This window comes from Sardina pilchardus, chromosome 20, assembly GCF_963854185.1.
Source record: "Sardina pilchardus chromosome 20, fSarPil1.1, whole genome shotgun sequence".
NCBI lineage: Eukaryota > Metazoa > Chordata > Actinopteri > Clupeiformes > Clupeidae > Sardina > Sardina pilchardus.
Genome location: NC_085013.1, coordinates 13,320,115 through 13,342,032, shown reverse-complemented (window position 1 = coordinate 13,342,032; position 21,918 = coordinate 13,320,115). Strand labels below are relative to the sequence as shown.

The window sequence follows — 21,918 nt, the reverse complement described above, 5'->3', positions numbered from 1 at the left end:
TTACAAAATAATACAATATATGACTCTATGACTTAAAGGTCTAGGCTATAGATTAGATAGGCAGGTAATAGGTCAATAGGCGGGTAATAGGGTCGGGAACTCGGGATGTCAGAGAACCACTGACCTATCAGGAAAGCAAGGGATTGTAGGTCAGTGTTTGGAACCAGTAAAAGTCACACATTTCTGTGATCCACAATAAGCTATTGCTGATGTGTTTTTTTTTTCCCCTGTGATAGCTACCCAGACTGTAAAACCCACAACACTGCCTAGGAACTTTCGATTCTAGTCGCTGTTCTACACGGAAGATAATTGCTCACACACATAAAATGTGGTGTGTGTTACTTATAAATTGATAGAAAGTAAGATTTTTTTTTTCAATTGTCCCATGCGTACTAGGTAGTCTACTCTTTTTGAAATGGAAAGCGATGTATTAGATGCTCTTGAACAACTTGGGTAAGGACAACAAAAGTGAACGCCGAGCTGCATGATGTAGGCTAACCTATGTGATGCATGGTTGCTGCTGAGTGTGTCTGCGTGTTCAGACGACTGCTAATGTTTACTAGTAGCTATCGATAAAAAGGCAAATGCTAGTTTATGTTAAGGCTCGCTAATGTTGGTGTACACCGCAAGAGTTGTGTTACTTATTGGTTAGGACTACAACTCAAAAAAACCTATTCTGTTGGTTTTAATGCCAGCCCATTCACAAATTTACTAGGCCTATTTCTTTCATGACCGTAACAAAAACCACCATCTTATTTTTTCGCATAGTTGGGTAGGCTATTAATGCCTGATATTCACTAATAAAGTTACTCTCCCTAATTTGTCTGCAGATACGATGGACCTCTCCTTGACGAGAAGGCTTTGTCAATGGCATCGGAGGAAGGCATGTCATCTGCCGAGTATGTCAACCTTTGTGTCTGGTTGATGTCCCGAATGAAACACACTCAAGAGATAGATGCGTCCCTGGTTTCAAGTAGGCATTGAACATCATCGTTAAACGATATATTTTTCTATGCAGGTTTCATGTTCATGTCAACACATTCAATAAAACTCCATGTTTGTAAAGGTGGAGATGGCTGTCACCTCGAAATTGGTGCTCTACTGAAGGAGATGTCTTGCCCTTACCAAGGCATCGTCTCTGAGTTGATGGAAGGGAAGCTCAGCAAGAAGAAGGATTGCCTAAAGCTCCTGCGTATGTGTTGTGTATGTGTTCGAGTTTTACACAAAATATATTTTTCTATCTGTATAAGTACTAAATGTTAATTCTGCTTACTACACAGTGTATTTGGCATCTGAGCTGCAAGCAGCACAAATAGTCCACAGCAAACCAGTCAAGCATGTTGGTCATGAATCTAAAAACTCACCAGCCGGGGATATCCAAGCCATCTGCAAAACACTGCAAATGTCACATCAAGACACACTTGAAAATGTCTTTTCCATAATAGAAGAAAAGGTGAGGTCAGCATTTCTAATGGTTGTCAATGTCACTTTGATGTTACCTGGGAGTAAGTTTAATCAATCAGTGGGTGTTTGTGCTCTGGTGGGTAATACGTCATTATTTTGAAAACGTAAAAACTTTTCTGATTTCAGATTAAATCTTTACTGAAAGATGTCCCAAAAGATCACATTGGAAAACCAGTATTCAAACATTCCTTCAGTAATGAACAGTGGGTACGACTACGCTCTATTTAAGTGGCATACCACATATTATATTTTAGTTATATAAGCTCTGGTTTGTTTTCATAAATCATTTCATTTTTCCTGTTTCTTCAGATGAAGTTGGAAAAGATCAATGCGCTTCTTTCCTCTGAGTATCAGTGTCGCCGCAGAATGCTGATTAAACGGCTTGATGTCACTGTACAGTCATTTGGCTGGTCTGACAGAGCAAAGGTAAGATGTGTATGAAAGTATGTACACTAGCTTGGAAAAGCAAGAGGAAATCTTTTTTCATGCGCTAGCACATCTTCCTATTTTCTCAAAGATCTAAACTGGAGCACCAGTTATTTAAATATTATTGTGTTGGGTTTTTTTTGTCAAAGGAAAGAGTTGACTGTATGGCAAGAGTCTATCAGCCAAAGAGACACTCCTTACAGCTGAAGTCATCAATAGATGTAGCTCACCTTCTCGCTGCCAGAGAGGATATCTGCAATGTGGTGAAGACCAGCAGTGGCTCGACTCGAGAAAACACGGCATGTGCCGTCAACAAGGTAAGTTCTGCCACTGTTGAATTTGATCACGGCTGTCTGTTCTCTGCAAAGTATAGACAAAGTTTTCCAAAGAGGTCAGGCATTTGATTATAGGCCATGGTATGTAGGAGCAGTGCTCTCTGAAGTAGATGATGTGCAATGTGTCACTCAGCGTTACTTTCTGTTCCCCAGGTCCTGATGGGCAGAGTGCCGGACCGTGGTGGGCGTCCCTCTGAGATTCAGGCCCCACCACCAGAGATGCCTCCCTGGCAGAGGAGGCAAGATGGGGGAGGAGGAAGAGGTGGGAGAGGTGGTGGCTATGGAGGATGGGGCGGAGGCCGTGGTGGTGGTGGTGGTGGTGGTGGTGGTGGTGGTTGGGGAGGGGGTGGGGGTTGGGGGGGTGGTGGAGGAGGAGGAGGTGGTGGTGGTGGTGGTGGTGGTGGTAGGAGTGGAGGAAAAGGTGGTTGGAGCCATGGTGGAGGTGGAAAAGGCCACTGGGGCAAGGGAGGGTATTAGTTTTATATTTCAGTGCATTTTTTTTAAATAAGATAGACACCCAGTCTCAATATGAGCACTACGTGAAACTTGTTTGAAGTGAAATACAACTTAAATACTGTACATGCATTTTCATTTCTCATTTTCAGTGAGAATTTGAAGTATCTGTAGATTTGAAATGGTTTGATTTTTTTTCTTTTCTTATCTTATCATGTATTTTAAATGTGTGAGAAGTGACACTGAATGGCTTCATAAATTCTGTCAATTAAATGATTTAAACATTCGTTCCTCACTCAGACTCTGATCCTGCAACCATGGAGGGTTTTGCCCTTTTACATTTGCAGCCCCTGAGACTCTTCAAAAGTGTTCCTACAGTATGTCCACTGTCTGAGGCTTTTAGGCATTCAGGAATTCACAAGCAGCTGTTCATATGTTTTAAAAAATGTATGTATGTTTTTTACTTCGATATACTAACTAATATAATTAAGAATAAACTAATATAATTTAGAGCTATGAGAAACATGGCATTAACCTCAGTCTTCAGTTAGCATTTTTAACAACCTGGGGGAAGAGAAAGAAGCAAAGTGTGTTGAGTTCAAGTATATTTGCAGTATGTTATATCAACACAAGAGTCTTACTAGCCTAAATGTTACTGAAAGTAGACCTCCTTCATTAGATAAAGTGAGATGAATGTGGATGAAGTTTGATGAATAAACTCCCTTTTATGATCTCAAAACATAGTGACCTTCTCAATGGACATCTATGGGTTCCCCAACCTTAATTACTGAGGACAGGAATTCCACTTCAGTGTTTTGATGAGTTAAGTATGAGTTAACTAGCTTTGCATTCTTTATAAGAAGGGGCAAGTCTCTACTCAGTTGGTGCTCTACTACAGTAAGAGCTGAAGAAGTCTCATAATTATCCAGTAGATGGCAGACAAGAGTTAAAAAAAACAACTTAAGGACACCAATGAAACTCCACAGTCCATATCTGCAAATATTTATTTTTAGCAAAAAAGTTTCTTCTAAATAAATTTGTTTACAGTAGAATACCACTTTGTTCATTTGATAGTTTGTACATTGTTTCACATCACTAGTGTGATGTTTAAAGCTGAGGATGACTTTATATTGTAACAGAATCTTAAATCAAATACATCACAAGGGTATTTCACAACGGAGGATCTAGTTGGATTTCAATAACGGTGCCAAGTGGAGCATAGAGATCCGAAACACTGACCAAATACAAAGGTTGCATTGGGGATCCATTCTGCCGTTATCGAAAGAACTCTGATCCTCTTTGGGGAAATACTCCCCTGACCTTAGCCAAAACTCTGCAGTCTTGCCATCAGTAAGCAAATTAAAAAGGCTGATATTCAGTAAGACTTGATTCAACAACCTGACCAACGCATTCAAAGTAATGTAAAATGTAGGATGGTCCTCATGGACTATCAGGATCCAGTTATTCTTAGCCCTCAGCTAGTCCTTTTTTCCAGTTTCACTCATGATAAATGACAAACAGAAACATCAATTTACTCCTTCAAATAATAATAATAATAATATTAATAACAATAAAAATAACAAAACAAAATAGCTGGCTAGGTAGGATTAGGCGTACTGTATTTAACTGGAGTGAACACACCGGTGGGCTACACCTTGATTACACATTCAACTGTGTAGCAACTGATGAGGGTTTCTCTTCTTTCACAATGTTCTACATTTTTTGAAGAAACATTTGTGGAAATCGTATGAGTAGTTCAGACAGATGAAGATGGCCAAATGCAAATGTATCTGTTGAATTTACTAGTTGCGCCGAGTTAGACTACCCCATTAGTTGGAGGCTGGGCTCAACAAGATGGGCCTGTCTTTGCAACAGTGGAGGCCAAAATGTATCATGCCAGCGATACAGTACACCAAAGCAAGGGAACTATTGCACGCCGGCTGGGTTAGCCAATCATAATCCACAAATCTCAAATCCAAGGCACACGCCTTCTCAACTCCTGTCAAAACAGCAGCAGTTGAATTGAAATCTGCGTAGCTATAGATTTCGTAGCAGTCTCTTAAAACCTTACAATTTGACCCTGTGCTAGAGTCTAAAAGAGGTCCCTGAAAATCCAATGAGTGTTTGCTTTATACATACGTCAGAATGATTCGATTGAGGAAATACAAGCACAAAACATGGCATCTTGATATCTTGATTTCAAACGATTGTCATTCACAATCTATTGTCTGTACGAGAATCAATTAAATTTGCTAAAAAAAAATATGAATAAAAAAAATAAACAGGCACTTTTCAAGACAGACTGCATGTAAATTATATAAGATTACACCAGTTTTATCTCAGTGTAGTGTACGCTTGTGCTTTGACAATCAGGTTTCTCTATGCAACCTGTAGTCTGAGTTTTAGTGATACGGATTCATTGTGATGCTCAGTGTCCTACAGCGGTCTTTGGGGTGTGACTAGAGTTCAGCTAAGAGAACATTGAAGGTGATGGTAAATGAAGGCCGGAAAAGATTAGTGCTTTTTTGAAACATTAGCCTTCATCATGTTGTGGCACGAGTGGATATGAGTGCAAAAGGGCCCCTATTGTTAGCCTCACCCTGCGCTTCACTTCTGAATTTGGAATCAGGCCATGCAGTAGTGTGTGCAGCACACCGTGCCACGCAGCTCCATACCATTTCAACAACTGCAAAACCTCCTACTAAACGCCTGAAGTCCTTCTCTCATACAGCTCTGCAGCGTGTCTCCTTTAGCCTGAACACATTTGCTGCAGTCAAGAGTCTTTGGTGGACTTGGACTCCAATTGATGTGACTAGTCACTAGGGCCTTCGGTTATGAAATCAGAACATGTGTAATGTGTCTCACATCCAAACTTTCCAAAATGCACTCTTTGGTTGTGAGTCCAAGAGCACTCCTAAAATGATCTCACAGCTTTACAAATTAGCATTTGTAAAAAATATAGATATATATTAAAAATTTTAAATGACTGCAATACTTTGTTTTGGAGGTCCAAATGGTAATTGGAAGCTCTGTTCTAGTTTACAAAGAACACATACAACCTGCACAGCAAGCCCTGTTACATGAGTCTCGAGGGCCAGTCCTCTCTGTTTCAAGCAGACAAATGCATGTACATACACATGCACGCACACACATTCACAGGCACACACACACACACACACACACACCCAAACACACACATATACCTTAAGATAAATCTCAACTTCCTCTTGCATCGTCATCTGAAATATATACACTCGTATCCTTCATTTGAACCATTATAACAAAGGCAAAAAAAAAAAAAGGCAAAGGAAAAAAACAGTTCTTCAATCTCCTCCAATATCAAGCATCAGCCATGATCGAGAGCAACAACATTTTAAAAAAGTCCTGCAGTCAATAGTGTTAATATATTTATCCAAATATAGATATCTTTTTAAGAACTGCAGCTTCAGCATTGTTTGATATTTACAGCAAAAGTGTAAAAGTGCTTGGGGGTTTTGCAGCTGTAATGGTATAGTGTAAAACGCCCATAGTGAAATCTCTTAATACTGATATTTAAAATAAAATAAAATAAAATAAAATAAAATCAACACTCTGTATCTACCCACTTCACATCCAAGTCCCACCTTTTCCTTTAATACTGACAGGGAGAGCCAGCTGCGGAAGAGGCTTAGACAGGGCTCCCCCATTCTCCACAGTCCAATGCTAGCATGGAGCTCCAGGCTGCACTTCTGCAGCCGAACTGGAGCAAGCACTGGGAGGTGTCTCGTCAGGCTGGAGGAAGGTGTCTCGTCAGGCTGGAGGATGGTGTCTCGGAGGGCTGGGTCCTTCGGACGAGGAACGGTCCCGAGACGCAACGTCCCCCAGGTGACCGCGGTGCTTCAAATGAGTCTGGAGTTTCGGAGGAACTGGATGAGCACCTTGTAGATGAACGTGTACTGCGCGGCGGTCTGCACCATCATCATGCGCTGGTGGCGGAGCATGTTCAGAACCGTCGGGACGTCCAGCATCTGAGGGAGAACAAAAGAGAGGGAGAAATATGGTCAGCGTCAACTTGTGGCTTTCATACCTCTAGGTCAATGTTCTACCAGAGAACAGAAGAGGAAACAGAGAAGGTAAACTAACTAACTGGCTGGCAGATCAAATATCTTTGGCTTATTACTTTCTTGTACAGTGCTCTATGGGAACTGGTCACAAAATGTCCAGTATTGTCAATACTGACAATTGTCTAATCCCCTTTCTCATTTCATTTCAACTAGAACATACTGAAACCGTTTTAGAGGTGTGGGTTTGGCAGCTATGAGACATAGGGTCTGCATACAATTCTTGCATAATCATAAGTCATCTTTAACACAACACATGTGTAACTGCAATTATCTACTGAATCAACACTGCAAAGATGTTTGCCACAGGACACAAAAAGACTGATGCTGGCAGCAGCTAATCTACTACCAAGCCAACCGCAGCCCTTGGAAGACAACTACATGATTGAATCTGGTGCTCGACACAACCACGTCTAGCCACGAGATGTCCTTCCCCTCCACGTGTGGCTGGCGTAACGTGTGCTAATGTGGTGTGGAAGCGTGTGCCACAGAAAACAGAGCGCAGATGTACCTCGTTATGTTCCAGACAGGCTATCATGATCTCAGACAGGATGACCACGCCCGTGCGGCCAACCCCCGCGCTGCAGTGCACCAGGACCGGCAGGTTTGTGTTCTTTGGATCGCTGGTGCTGTTGGTGTGCCGTCGCACAGACTGGATCTCCTCCAGGTACGCTGGGGAAGGAAGGAAATGAATGGATTAGACTTGCCTCCATTCTACAACCCATTGTGGAGCAGAGTTTCAATCCGACTCATTCACATTCTCTGAGTGTTACTCAATACGGCTCAGGAAAAAATGCGCATCGGAGTAGGTTTCCTCCCCCTATTTTCAGGAAATGTAAATATAACGTTCTGGGGCCGCCCCACTCACAAAGGAAGCCCTTGAAGTCCTCGGGGCAGCCGTGGTCGGGCCAGTCGGTGTACTGCAGGTGCCAGACGGTGCGCTCCTGGCCCGTCAGCAGGTGCTTGATCTTCAGGCCGGTGGTGGCGTAGCAGCCGGAGTCGGTGCGGAAGCGCGTGGTGATCTTGAAGCGGCCGTAGGTGACCGTGTTGTGGCGCGTGCCCAGCCGCGGCCAGTAGCGGAAGCTCTTCTCGCGGCCGCCCTCCTGTGTGTGAGGTCGCAAGGTCATGAGGCACAGGGAAAAAAACGTCATAATGTGTAGCGTTACGAAAAACGCTTTGGGGCGAAGTGACGATACACTATGCGTCTCAATGTGAGTCATATGTACCCAAGCATTCATTAGCTCACACACAAACAACTCTGTAATAAGCACGTCACTCCAGATGCCAGCAAAACGAAATACACACCTCCTCAGCGGTCACCATGGCGATGATGGCCACACCCGCCTCCCATACCATCTGCCAGAAGTCCTGGCACGTGTTGTTCAGGGGGCCTTGGGAGGCAATGTAGCTCCACTCATCTCCTCCCACCGTCACCTGGGGGGGGGGGGGGGGGGAGCCACAGGGGCAAATCAGTCCAATCCTGGAAAGCAGGGGAATTCTACACAACACATCCTTATCTGAAGCAGTCAGGTGCTATAAATAGAGCATAAACTTCCCGAGTGTGAAGCATCATCAGTCTGGAATGAAGACCTGTTGCCTTTTATGAAATGAACCCAACCGCAGGGCTCAGCCGATTACTGTGATATCTATGGCTGTGTGCCGTAAGCCCTTACCAGTCTCCAGGCAGAGACTGCATGAGAAGTGAATAGACCAATGCACTACACGCCGATATCTTTCTAGCAATACTTTGTCCTTCACAACACCGAATTCCAGACGTTAAAGGATTACTGAGACAAGGCCAATAGTTACCATCCTTAATACACCAATGTCTTGACAATCGATCAGTAAAATCTAAGGAGTCCATCAGCAGAATCAAGCAATATCAAAACGGCTGCCATGCGCCTTGATTGGCACAACTGTGAACCACCCTGTGTGAAGCCTGCTGTGATGTAGTAAGGGGCTTATTCTCCTCTTAGAATTGGAACCAGTAATTAAAGGACATTAGTTAAAGCAGCAGATAATGCCAACATCCCGGGGCTCACCCTGATGTGCGAGGCGTTGATGTAGCCCGTGTTGTTCTCCTTGGTGGGCACCAGCTCCACGCGCGTGTCGTCGTAGGGCAGCACGTCCTGGAAGCGGTTGCGCTCGCCGTTCTCGGGCAGCAGGGCGAAGGTGCAGTCGGCGGCCGGCCGGCGCTTGGCCACCTGCTCGTACTCGGCGAACACGTTGCCCTGCTCCAGACGCTGCTCCAGGAGCTTGCACTGCAGGGGGAAGGATCAAAAGGCAGAGGAGGCTTTAACTCTTCAACACAGGCATACAATGGTCCTGGGTTATCATTAGGATTCTCATTTTGAAGTGTTTGCATTTCTGAAAATGAATGATGTTCTAAATGGCTGAAAAACAAACACACATCCATAAACAGTTGATTTCATAGAGAAGCATTTAGCGTGATGAGGACATTCATTTTCCAAGCCTGACGAGGCGGCAGGTATTCCCTTCTAGTGCACAACCCTGAGGCACTGCTGCTCCATTTCAGCACAACTGCAGACTCAGTCAACCAAACTAAGAAAGCATAACTATGCTTCATCTACCAATGCACTTACAACTCAGCTGAACTGCCCCGGTTGTTTAGGACAATTTATCCATTTAATACAGTGGCCCTCCAGAAGTATTGTAACACATGCTTCAAGTTAAATATAAAAATCATCTTTTGAAAATTGATGCCAGCATATGCCTTAAATGAAAAAATGAGGAAATATTCAACCTTTAAGGACATCATGCTTTTATGTCAGTTATTAGCTGTTAGCTAATTATCTGGTTTCATTCTCATTGAGCTCAATGCAATTCATACCAGCTAATAGCTAGTAACTGACATAAAAGCATGCCAATCTCTTAATATGGTGAAGGGTATAGTGTTGATGTAGGGTTATTTTAATTCCAAAGGCCAAGGGGACTTTCAGGGTGCATAGTGTCCTGGATCCATGAAATAACTGGCCTTTAAAAATAAAAATAAAACTCATCATTTAAGGCACTAAGATCAATTTCCAAAAGATGCTTTTATATTTTACTTTAAGCATGTGTTCCAATATTTTTTGAGGGCAGTGTATAACACAATGTTATTTAGCTATAGGTAGCTATATATTCACTCTGGAAATGAAAATTACTCTGAAGATGAAAACTGTCTCAATAAAAAAGAAACATATATTACTTTTTTAAATAAAGTTCAAAGTTGGTTCAGTTACATCAGTTACGGTCAAGCAGATGAATCACATCTAATCCGCCCTTCCATCTAGAAGTATCTTAGATAACGAATACAGCCCTTACCCTCTCGTCATTAGACGCCCTCTCCGGCTCGTCCTTGGCTTCGTCGTGTGTGGCGAAGCGGGTGTGCGCCAGGCCATTGAGCGTGCCCAGTTTCAGCTGGCCCATCTTCTTTGGATCTGTTCGCGAGCCCCTCTTCATGCCCTTCATGATGCCAAGACAGGAAAGAGGGAGAGGGAGAGAAAGAGTAAGAGAAGGTGATGAGAGGCAAACGCTAATGTTTGCAGAGACAGAGAGTGTGTGTGTGTGTGTGTGTTGTGAGCAAGTGTTCTCAGGTAGGTGTGACGTCAAAGCAGCAGCCCCTGCTGGAATGTGGACAGTCCTGCCCAACAGGTTTGGCCGTCACATTCCTGCTGCCGTCATGCACACAAGACAACCCGTCTGCACCGCTCATCATGCCAGATGGTGACAGGGGCACAATGTACAAATAAGTGGACAGAATGAAAAAGTATAGTTCGCTTATGTTTTGTCCCAACTCACCAGACTAACTAACCTAATGGAATTTCACTGACAGTCCTTTCTCAGATGTAGCCATTCAAAACAAACGCAATGCATTAAGGTTGGGCTTCCTAGCTAATTAGCTTACTAGCCACTAATGAGCTTACTACTACTACTACTACTACTACTACTGCTGCTATTATTATACTACACTACGCTACTACTATAATGGAATAAGAGCATTTAACGTTATAGAGAAGATAAATGCACTCAGCCTACACGTCATGATCGTAAATGTCCTCAAGATGCCCTTGACAACTATTGATTCATCAATTCTGCAAATGTTTCAAGATATTACTTCGACGAGCAATGTGTGTATGTACAATGCATACATGCGATTGTAAAGGTCCAACAGCCAAATCAGATGAGCCATCAAAGGCATCCTTGTTCACCCTCTTTTCCATCATATGAATCAAACATCTGAAGCATCACACTTAACCCAAAATGTCACTAAAATGTGAAATGTAATAAGGAACACTTCATAATGTCAATTGCACTGCAGGTTTTAGATTACAATACTGGTCTGATGGCTACTGTACATTGATTCAATTATATGAAACATCTGAATTTGTTCTGAATATTAACTTTATACGAATCAATGTACATTAATCTCCGCAGTATCTTTTTAACTTATCCCTTTCTGATACAGTTTACTTTTTCCATTTGTGCTGACTAACCCAGGCTAGGCTACCCAAACCAACCGTGTCCACGGCTAGTTTGACCACAGCCCTACAGACCTGTCGATCTAATCCCCCCGCAGGCATTTGATCCTCAGTGCCTCACATGAGGGTTGTCTCCTCCAGGAGGATTGCCCACCCCTTGCTGAGACCCCAGATGCCATGGTTAGGACAGCCTGCCAGGCTAAATCTAGTCTGCTTTACAGCGGACACCATTAAAGCATCAGACAACTCCTCCGGCCATTCTGGAGAGATGAGACTCTTGCACTATAGGTCCTTTCACTTCACAACAATCTTCATTATGCATATTTGGACGGTTATAGGGCCAAGAATTCTGCACAATGATGCCTCTCAAATTCAAGTATGAAAATAAAAACTCAACTGCTAGACAGCTGCAGCAAGTATTTTTCTGAACCAGAGAACCATGTGCAGATAGACAAACTAATCTGCAACTGAAACCACGCAATTCGCTCCCACACATACACAAAACACACACATAAACACACACTACGCAATTGTTCTCTCTGCCATCACAAGACCTGACTGCCATGGAAACGACGCTGTTGACACAGGGAAAACAATTAAAGAGGCGGCTCACCACAGGGGGCAGGCCCTCGATCAGTCTCCTCCCGGCGGGCACGTCCGAGACGGGGCGCTTTTTGGGGCCGTCGCGTTTGGCCTTGCCTTTGCCAGGACCGCTGAGGTCTCCGTCAGACATGGAGGGGATCATGGCGGTGGGGTTCCCTATGGCGACGCGATCCATGGGCTGGTAGAGCGGTTCGGCTTCAGCCTCGTGAATGGGAGGGTGGGGCTGGTAGCTCATGGGGCCGGACAGGATCTGGTCGAGGGCGGTGGGAAAGGGGTAGGCGGGAGGGGGTTCCCGCGGCGTTTGTCCCACGCCCAGGGCCGCCAGGTGCTGCTCCACCTGCACCGGCACTCCTACGCCCACCATGGCGTCCTGGGAGCGGGGCGTGTGCCGGCCGCCCTCGTCGTCAAACTCCTCCTCCTCGCCGCTGCTGCTGTGCACCAGCATGGTGGCGTCCGACAGGGACTTCTTGTGGCCGTAGCGCACGTCCTCCTTGCTGCCGGCCTCCTCCTCGTCCTTGACGGTCCTCTCCAGGAGGGCGTTGAGCTCGGAGGCCGAGGCGGCCGCCTGCACCTGCTGCTGCGCGGCGGCGGACGGCGGCATGTGGATCTCGGCGGCCGAGGCGGACACGGTGCGCTCCTTGATGCGCATGCCCTCCAGGCCGTAGGCCAGGCCGGCGATCTCGATGGAGTTGCGCTTCTGCATGCGCGGGTGCATGCGCGGCGGCAGCACCAGCGGCTCGCTCACCTCCTGCAGCGAGTGCGCCACCGGCAGGCTGTCCTCCTGGAAGGTCTGCACCGAGTGGTGCACGCGCCGCGTGATCAGGTCCGGGTTGCTGCTGCTCACGTACAGGTGGCGCGACAGGTCCGGCGTGCTGTTGGCCGGCCGCGGGTGCGCGTACGGGTAGGGCGGCGGCGGGCGGTACACCTGCGTGCGCATGATGTTGGGCGCCTGGTACTCCTGCTGCGCCTGCTGCAGCTGCACGTTGGTCAGCTCGGGCACGCTGACGGCGCCCACCACGGGCCGGCGCTCGCCCGGGTACGGGTACGGGTGCGACGGGCTGTGGAAGCTGTAGTTGAGGTGGAACGGGTACTGCCCGCCGGGCACGTGCTCGCGGATCTCCGGCTGGCTGTACACCAGCGGGTCGGGCCGGCTGTAGGCGTACGAGCTGCCGATGTTCAGGTTGCGCATGGAGTGGCTCTGGCGCTCCACGCCGTGGCCCATGTGCCGCGGGCCGCCACCGCCGCCCGGCTGGCCCTTCTGCCGCATGACCGTCTCGTAGTCGGGCGTGGCGCGGTAGGACGGCGGCAGCAGGGCGCTGTGGCGGTGCGAGGGCACGTAGTCGGGCCGCATGACGTCGCTGCCCGTGATGCTGGGGTTGGAGGACATGGGCGAGGGCTGCAGGTAGTGCTGCGGGTTGTTGAGCGAGCTGGTGCTGTGGGCGCTGTACACGCTGCCGTTGCGCAGGCGCCCGTTGTACTCGTGCGGCGAGCGGTCCAGACTGGTCTGGGAGTGATAGTAGTAGCCATTCTGGCTGTTCATGTAAAGGTTGTCTGCGGGATCAAACGAAAACCAGCAACATAAACAAATCAAAGGTTAACGGTAGTGACCATAAACTGGCAATAAAACAAGCCAGACAATGTTTAGTCATCTGGTAAACTCGTATTGTCAAGACACCACGACCAAAGTCGTTTTATAGCTTTGTAATATCATTCTTATTTTCCGCATTCGTGGCTGAAAGCTTTACCTTGGGAGGATGTGTAAGGCTCAGTGAAATGGCCATTGTAGTGCAATTGTGGGGGCGCCATCATGTAGGGCTGCTTTGGCTTTAAGAGGAGGAGGAGAAAAAAAAATGGAAACCATGTTTACAACACAAAACAGCAATGTTGGGCTGTGGTGCACATGACCCATTTTAGAAATAGAACTGGGAATTCAATATAAAACCAAGAGTGGACCTTTGTAGGGAGAGAGCGCTTGTTATGAGCTTCCTTCCACAAATGAGAGCAGAGCAGAGCAGGGAGAGAGAGAATAGAAAGAGAGCAGAGAGAGAGAGGGAGAGAGAGGCGCAGAGAGAGAGAGAGAGAGAGAGAGAGAGAGAGAGAGAGAGAGAGAGAGGAGCACTCACTCACCAGAGACATTCTTGTGGAAGATCGCCGTCGCACTGGATTCACAGTGGTAGGCTGTGTTTGGCTGTCAAACATATCAGACAAGAATTAGATTGAATTGATTTGCATATTGTACCCAGAGCATTTTCTTAACACCAAAAGCATTCCTGATCAAATTCCTGGTCAAATCTTGTTTATGGAATCAACATGTGGCAGACTTGGAGCCATCGCTGTCATCATGAGAGCCATGCTTACGCTTAATTACTTTATCCTGATAATAGAGCTCATGGTTGGGATTAGGGTTGGGTATCGAAACTCAGTTCTTATATGGCACCGGTGTCGGCGAAAACGTAACATTGAATAGCAATATGAATTTTGGTGCCACTTAAATCTCTGGCAATTTGCTTATTTTAAATACAAGGCATCACTGCACATCATGTGCTAGCTCTAATGTCTTGTTCTGATAGCACCACATCCTATACAGTTAACTAACATAAACCCTTCAAGATGTGTTTGCTTAAAGCAGAGCAGTGTGCACCACATAGGCTAGTAGACCGAGTTTGACTGCTTGCGTGAGCCCATGCCAAAGTGGTCTACTTTAAAGCACAAGCTCTAGTCGAAATCTAGGAATAACTACACACAAGCAATGTAGCAAGCTATGACACAACAGCAACATCCTAGTTTACACATGAAGCTTGAAAATGCACTGAAAACATTTATTTTTTTAAAAATGCCTGTTATCAGCAAAGTTGTAATGTGAACTCAGAAAGCCTCCGCACAACAAGATGACATCACATTCATTCACATGAGGCCCATACAGCATCACAACGAATCTGAAGATCATGCTAAAAGTTTGCTTGCAAAAATATCAATACGTAGGTAACTAACTTAATTGAATACACAGTATTCCAATTCGTCTAATCAGTCAAAAAACAGCAATGTCATGCTTTCAACCATTAGTTTGGGCATTTTGTTTTAAAAACAAAGTACCAGTTCAGGCATCGGCATAATTTTAAAAGTATCGATTTAGCACCGGTATCGGATAAAACCCAAACGATACCCAACCCTAGCTGGGATGTACATGTACATCATCCACTTTGCTTTACCATTAAGCTACAAAGTCTTGGACTAATTGAACTGGGTGACTAAAATGTGAAGAGTGGATCTAGAGGATCCAAAAAGTAGGAAGAGAGCCCTCGGTTTCCGCTACTATGCTAAGGAGAGGCCAGTTGTGCTATGCACAGGAGGCTGTGGAGGCAGCCGCGCTCACCCCTTATTAGAAGGCAGAGAGGGACGAGAGAGCATTGGAAAGCGAGGAAAGGAGAGAGTGAGAATGGACTTCTGCCAGCCCTCGGGAGGCGTGGAGTCCCCCTCCTCTCTGGAGACAGGAAAGGGAGAGGAGTGAGGCGACAGGTCATGACACACACACCCCCACCCACCCACACACACGCACAGAAGAAAAATTACATCCAGACAGAGGAAAGAAAGAGCAAAGTGGATAACTTACAGGCTGCTCTTGTTAATTTTGTAAAACTTGTGTCGTGCCAGGCACATTCTGCAGACATACTTGGAGGTCTCCATATCCTCCTACAAATTCAAGAACAAAACAAAAAGTTTTCAAAACTGGAACAAAAGCGGCATTATTCACCTAATTCTCTGACGGAAACTACAAAGCAACACTAGAGGGTTTTATATGACTAGTGGGGATCTCTGCGGCAGACAGACACAAAAACAGCGGCCTGCCTATAAATAAATACACATACGCGTGGACTCAGCAGACACCACTGGAAGGCCTCGCTAAGGGCTAATTCAATCTTTGCGCTATTTATAAGTCCCAAAAAGAGAATTCGAAAACGAGCAGGATGATGGAAGACCATGAGCTAAGGCTTTTGTAGACTTACAGTCTGGAACTGAATTGTGTCCTCCTTATTGGCTAGCTCCAATGCAAAGAACGACTTGTTGTGAGTCATATTGTTGATGTCATTCCACCTAGACGTGCAATTGGAAAATAATTAATAGGAGTGTTACTGTAGGCATACAGCACCACTGATGTCACCAAGAAAAATAAAATAGAGGGTACACCTACATGGAGGAGGCTGACAATTAGCTGTGGCACAGCTCATGTCACACCCACTGTATTTTTGAGGTTAAAGCTTCAACACCTACCATTTTATTTTCAAACCCACACCCAAATTTCTTACCGGAAAATGAGAGGTGGCTTGCCATTCTTATGTTTGACAGCGATCCCATCGAGACACGACACAATGAATATGTCCGTGCCTTGGTTGTCCTGTGGCAAGAATAACAGCAGAAGAGAACATGGGTAAATCGAGTGTTGCTTGAATAGAGTGTGTGGCAAACTTCTGTAGATGAAATGCAGTTCAGTAAAGGGGCCAGTTGTTCTCACCTTTGCTTGATACGTCTCCTGGCCATACCCCTCCATCTTCTCCCCCTCCTGCATGTACAGCAGCTCTGCTTCCGGGGCTGGTAACCCTCTACACACACACAGACACAGACAGTCACAAACAAATAACAATCGAATCATTATCAGATCTGTCATCGCCGAGACATCACAACAATTATCCATTGTAGTACTAAAAAAATGTGAGGAATCCATTTCATGCACATAATCTAGATTGCGGTTGCTTCTCTGAACTCCGTGACCTCACACCTGAAACCCAACACAGTTAGACTAGTATTCTACCCCTTCTGGGCAGGACTCATCCAACAATGCCCAATGCTATGCCCATTCCAGACACAGGGGATTGAGAAATGTACGAATCTGAACAAAGAGTTTGCCATGGAAAGAAGCGGGTGTTTTTGAACCGTATCCCCTCACAGCTTCTGGCCTGCTGCTTATATTGATTTCTTTTATCTGCCTGAGTAATAAATCAGCCCAGTGACTCAAACAGATGGTCTTAAACACAGAGTTAAATGGATCCAGGTGAAAACATTAGAGTCGGTCTGTAGCGAATCCCAGTGAAACGGAGCATAACCCATCCACATGCTTATAAGAGAGGAAAATGTAAAATGCCCAAATGCTAAAAGTGTCATACATGTAACAACAAGTATCTCAAGGGAGAAATGAGCAGTGTAAGGGCTTACCGATAGTTTTGATAGAGCATGGCAACTTTCTGAGTGGCCTCCTCCAGTACTCGCTCATCCTGAATCCAGCCCTTTGAGAAGCAAAGCAGTTAGGCCACAAAGCAACATAAAAACCACATCAGAGAGTATGGAGTGGCATCATGACATGTTTATAAGAACTCAAGTAAACTGCCAACAATGTCTACACGGACATAACATGTCTACACAGACGCAAAGCATTCACAAAAATAAAAACATTTTTGTTTTCTGATAAAAAAAAAGCCAAAGTGCTTCATATTAGATCTTGTTTACTTACAATGGGGAACAGAACAAACTTCTGGAGAAATTCCTGGGACTCATAGCGGTTATAATCTCCAAAATCAGCTGAGGTAGAAAGGGGGAAAAGGCATCCATGATCAGGCCATTTTCTTCAACAAACACACATTTTATTTCATTGCCATGAATAGATAAGGCAGACTTCATGACCAATTATTTAATGATCAGCAATGATCCAGTCAATGGGGGCACCCAAAGCAGTCCTTTCAACACAAATGGAGTGGCTTCTTTGAACAGGGCTGCAGAGCAGGTGGCCAGTGTCCCACTGCAGGGTTGACTAAAACTGGCCACTCGTGTTTGGAATAGCGTGACACATTTCTGGAGAGCTGCTCAGCGTACAGTGACCGAAGGGGCTAATTTTAGACAACCAGAGGTGGTGGTTTTGCTATGGCAGGAAAGTGATTCAGCAAGTAGTCCAACATTAGCACTGAACTGGGTCTGACTGTCAGAAATATTCACAGCTATGTAGGGTATCCTGGGCGGCGGTGGTGGTGGTGGTGGGGCCCTAGGCTGAAAACAGCTCTTGGACCGCCAAAGGGGTCCCTGCCTTCCACCACGCGTAAGGGGAGCGAGCATTGGCTGCGTGCGCTGCATGCTTGTCGACTGCATGAGATCCCGGGCAGGCCTGCAGATGAGGCCTGGTTGCAATGAGTGGGTGATCTCAGCGGCTCTGCAATGCTAACACTGGGCCAGTAATGCTGGCTGCCAGATATATCTTTGCCGGCGGCGTCTGAGATTCTTCTGCTGGGCAGAAGCTGGAGACGGCCTTGTTGAGGGCTGGAACACGGGCCCAGTACACACTCCTGCACTCTGGTGAGAGAACTCCAGCCATCCCCCTCCCCCCTTGTGATGTGTGCTTGGTTTAAGTTCTGCGAGCATCAACAGCTTTGCCATACCTTGCACGGCTAGTCCAGCCAACCGGATAGCCTGTTCGATGGAGCAGGGAATCCTTCCCTCCAAAATATCCTTCTTCAGCTGCAGATAATACTGGTAACTGCAGAGATGGAAAGAGGAGCAAACATGTTATAAGGCTGCTTCTTGCACTGATACACATCAAAGAATGTCACTGCAAGTTACCAAGGGCTGTAAAATATGTTTTTGTAGAGTCATCAGTCACATGCAATTCCCTGAGAATGAATAACCACTGCTTACCGTGTGATTTCCTGCTGTAGCTGGGAAACAGTCGGCACATAGAACACCACCCCAAAGTAAACTGTGGGCTCCAAGCCATACTTGTCTAGCTGTTTCTTCAAAGGCTTCTCCAGGTCGATCCATCTCTGCTGGTTTTGTTTGTTGAAGTACCAGAGACTAAAGTATGTTATCTGAAACAGACCATGTGACAATTTCATCAGACAACAGCTATTTTTAAAGGATGATGAGTAATTCCTCACAAATGTCTTCTTATTCAGTGCAATAGGTTTCTGTTGAAACTAATGATATTACAACATATTAGTCATGAGAGTACAGGCAAAATATACACTCTTCACCCCGTGTGGCAGGATTGTCTAACCACTAGTTCACATTTTACTGGTTGGAAATGTTACAAGAGGCAGATAAATCAATTTAAGGTGAGATAATTAAGAGGAAAGAGTTCTAACCCAACAAACACATTATTAACAGTTTTGAGAGCAATCGTTTTTTGAATGCACACTTGTCACCACCACAAGTAACTGTCATTCACATAGGGATCAAATTGTGTAAGCCATTTGGTGCAGTACATCCCTGGCCCTGCAGTACCATTCAATTCACAATTCAAGAAATGTGTGTGAATTCACATTCACAACAATTGACTGTGGTAGACTGTTCCCATGATAGCCGACAAATCACGCTCAATCTCATGACTTGGATAGATCATGCAACTGAACAGCAAGCTACATGAATACAACTATGTTATTACATGGGGCTGAAACATTCGGTTTTAAAACAGCACTTCAAAACAATACGTACCTCTCGTAATTCGAGTCTCTGGGCAACTGCTTCCAGACATTCCTGGCCGGTACCTTCCACAGAAAGTGTATACTCAACGAATTCGCCATTTAACAGCTGAATGCGTGTGACAAGGCAGCTCTTGCTGGAGACGGTGTATCTTCGCGTTCTTTTTAGTTTTAAGCCAAAAGGCAATGGCATATTTTACAGTCCTTTGAGATGGTGTTAATACTTGGAAGAATTTTTGCAATGTATCTTTTTTATCAAATGATGCCCATCTGTCTGAGATTGTAAGAGACAAGGGTCCAAGGTTGATGCATGTATTCCTGCAATAATAGGGGGGGAAGACATACACAGTCATTAAGATAAAGTGCACAAGCCAAGTTGACATGCCTACTGTACCTCCAAGATGCTTGGATGAAATAAAAGACAAATCATGTTATTGGTTAAGCTCAGATTGTACACTGGCAGATGTGAAAGCAAGTGATTTAAAAAAAAAAAAAAAAAAAAAAAAACTTTCACATGAATTATGAATGGCAGATAATGATGTCCTAATGTTGAATAAAATGTATTGGCAAAAAAAAAAGCATCAATTCAGTCCAACGAAGCCTAACTTTAAGTGTAGACAGTTCCTTTGACAGCTCTGAGCTTAGTTGACAGTTCAACATTGTGAACGTTTTACATTAATTTAATGTATAACATAACAAAAATATAACACAATGAATTTAGCCCACATATTTGAGAAGTTCCAGAAGTTCTGGCACACGTAACCCACGTTCACTTCGAACAAATGTGAACAGTAACGTTACTGACCGCCATCACTATTGATTTAGTTAGTAAGCTAATCCACCACTAAATCTGTTTTGGCTGCTTTCCTAACTGGCTAGCGTTAAGCAAGTTATCTGCCTAGATAAAGTCATATTAATGCAGAACAGATTAGCGTTGCAGAATAACAAGCTGAAACAATGGAACTGCTCGCAACACAGGACTGCAAAGGCAATATGCGAAATCTGACCAATTTGATGTTGCGAGTAAGTCACGTTCATGTCAGTTGGCCTGAGGAGCCCCCAAAACTCCCCATGTCACAACATTCACAAAGCTTGACAATGGCGAGTTAAAACAGCGTTGCTGTCATTTAACAGCCAATATTGTAACATTGTATTGTAACAACCAATTAACGCTACATGGAAACGGGAATTGTGGATGCTCACAGAACATTTCGTTCGTTCAATACAGATAACGTAACTTACTTAAACAAGTGAAACAATCAGCATAAATTACCAACGTTAACTGAAAATGGCTATGCCTCACTCGCAATGGAGCAACAAGTGCCAAGCGCAGGCTCGCAAATCAATGTTGTTTGAATAAACAGTGGCGTTAGGTAGGAGCTACCTAACGCTACGTACCCCTTGGTTGGGTTACTCCTCCAAACTCTTACTGAGCAATAATAGCTATCTAAATACGTTTTTTAGGTACTTGCAGTGAGAAACGGATAACCCTAAATATGACAAATCAGACATAGAAAATGCCAACAGAAAGCACTGGCTTAGGATGGCTAGCTCATCGATACTGTCTCTGCTTCATTTAACTAAACAAACTACAGCTACAGAGCTAACTAACATTAGCTAAATACGTAGCAATAGCTAGCTTGCTTGCTAATGTTAGCCACCAAAACGACCACAACAGAAAACTGGTTACGTTAGCGTTACTTTTAAATGACTAAACCTGAGTAAGCAGGAATATCATAGTAATTACCTGTTGTTAGAGACCATGCACGGTCGATACAAAACCACTGTAAAATAGTTATATCCGAAAGCGAATGTGCAGAGTCTTTAAAGTTGTGTTGGTAATCCAAAAAGTTTTCTTCACCAACTAGCTAGCCTGGCTAGGTAAATGCATGCCGAGATCCTCGGGTCACTCTCGGAGCTCACAAACTTCACTTCCTGCGAGGACAGGCTTACCAACAATAAACCTGGCGCGTGATGCACATCCGCGGGTCTATTTTATGCGTTCCTCGTCAGTGTTATTTTTGTCAGACATTTTCTATTCACTTCACTATCGCCAGCGTTCCTTATAAAAGACACAACTCTTAAATACTGCTGTAGACTTCAGGTCCTTCCTGACAGACGGTAACTGTAGCTCAGAGCATTGATTTTCTAGAGCGGCTTAATACAAACCTGATTCAGAGCCCATTACATCAGACAGCTGGAATGCCTGGCAGCGAAAATGCAAAGAATGGGACAGCTGCTCTGCTGATCGAATGAGTAGCCGCAAAGTTTTGCTGGACACACAAGAGCAGTCAGAATTGTACTTAATTGGAAAATTGTTTATTTCTGGACAGGTATTTACTTTATTGTTATTAAGAATGACTTCCTTACTGCATACATTAAGAATAACAACAGACTGTAGCTGATGGGATAAAATAAGTTTGAGCTACTACATACCTCTCAAAATTGACTACATGTTGATGTCAAGTTGATAGCCGAAATGGCAGACCTTTGTTCACCGTTGACAAATTGCCTCATAGCCCACAACCTGGAAACGTGACTATGATTAAATACATTGTTATTACAAACGAAACACTGCCACCACTGCAAATGAAGCAAT

The 21,918-nt window shown here is 44.8% G+C and overlaps 2 protein-coding genes across 3 annotated transcripts; one reads left to right on the top strand and one right to left on the bottom strand.

Moving 5' to 3' along the window:
* The first annotated feature begins 317 nt into the window (after positions 1-317).
* fam98b (family with sequence similarity 98 member B) lies at positions 318-3,469 on the top strand. Its single transcript, XM_062523504.1, has 9 exons — positions 318-453; positions 831-973; positions 1,067-1,192; positions 1,281-1,453; positions 1,591-1,671; positions 1,774-1,890; positions 2,040-2,207; positions 2,379-2,544; positions 3,423-3,469. The coding sequence occupies exons 1-9, from the start codon at positions 416-418 to the stop codon at positions 3,467-3,469; spliced, it is 1,059 nt and encodes a 352-aa protein (XP_062379488.1). The 5' UTR covers positions 318-415.
* Positions 3,470-3,578: 109 nt separating this feature from the next.
* ptpn21 (protein tyrosine phosphatase non-receptor type 21) lies at positions 3,579-21,527 on the bottom strand. 2 transcript variants are annotated; one of them, XM_062522933.1, is made up of 20 exons: positions 21,067-21,527; positions 19,333-19,637; positions 18,538-18,707; positions 18,282-18,379; positions 17,366-17,433; positions 17,071-17,141; positions 16,373-16,460; positions 16,167-16,255; positions 15,867-15,954; positions 15,473-15,552; positions 15,236-15,343; positions 13,990-14,050; positions 13,608-13,686; positions 11,873-13,413; positions 10,103-10,243; positions 8,821-9,039; positions 8,084-8,212; positions 7,647-7,881; positions 7,290-7,450; positions 3,579-6,685 (listed from the first exon to the last, which is right to left on the bottom strand). In XM_062522933.1, the coding sequence occupies exons 2-20, from the start codon at positions 19,510-19,512 to the stop codon at positions 6,557-6,559; spliced, it is 3,735 nt and encodes a 1,244-aa protein (XP_062378917.1). In that variant the 5' UTR covers positions 19,513-19,637; positions 21,067-21,527; the 3' UTR covers positions 3,579-6,556. The 2 variants fall into 2 exon arrangements, with proteins under 2 accessions (XP_062378917.1, XP_062378918.1); XM_062522934.1 differs by lacking the exon at positions 15,236-15,343 and having other exon boundaries at positions 21,067-21,526.
* Positions 21,528-21,918: the final 391 nt, after the last annotated feature.

Bases quoted from the DNA above. Each gene is read 5' to 3' on its own strand.
- fam98b (XM_062523504.1), top strand. From the start codon at position 416: ATGGAAAGCGATGTATTAGATGCTCTTGAACAACTTGG. The intron at 974-1,066 runs GTAGGCATTGAA...ATGTTTGTAAAG, and splicing joins AGATGCGTCCCTGGTTTCAA to GTGGAGATGGCTGTCACCTC. The intron at 1,193-1,280 runs GTATGTGTTGTG...CTTACTACACAG, and splicing joins GGATTGCCTAAAGCTCCTGC to TGTATTTGGCATCTGAGCTG.
- ptpn21 (XM_062522933.1), bottom strand. From the start codon at position 19,512: ATGCCATTGCCTTTTGGCTTAAAACTAAAAAGAACGCGAAGATACACC. The intron at 18,380-18,537 runs GTAAGCAGTGGT...CCATCTCTGCAG, and splicing joins CTACAGCAGGAAATCACACG to TTACCAGTATTATCTGCAGC. The intron at 8,213-8,820 runs GTGAGCCCCGGG...CCCCCCCCCCAG, and splicing joins TCAACGCCTCGCACATCAGG to GTGACGGTGGGAGGAGATGA.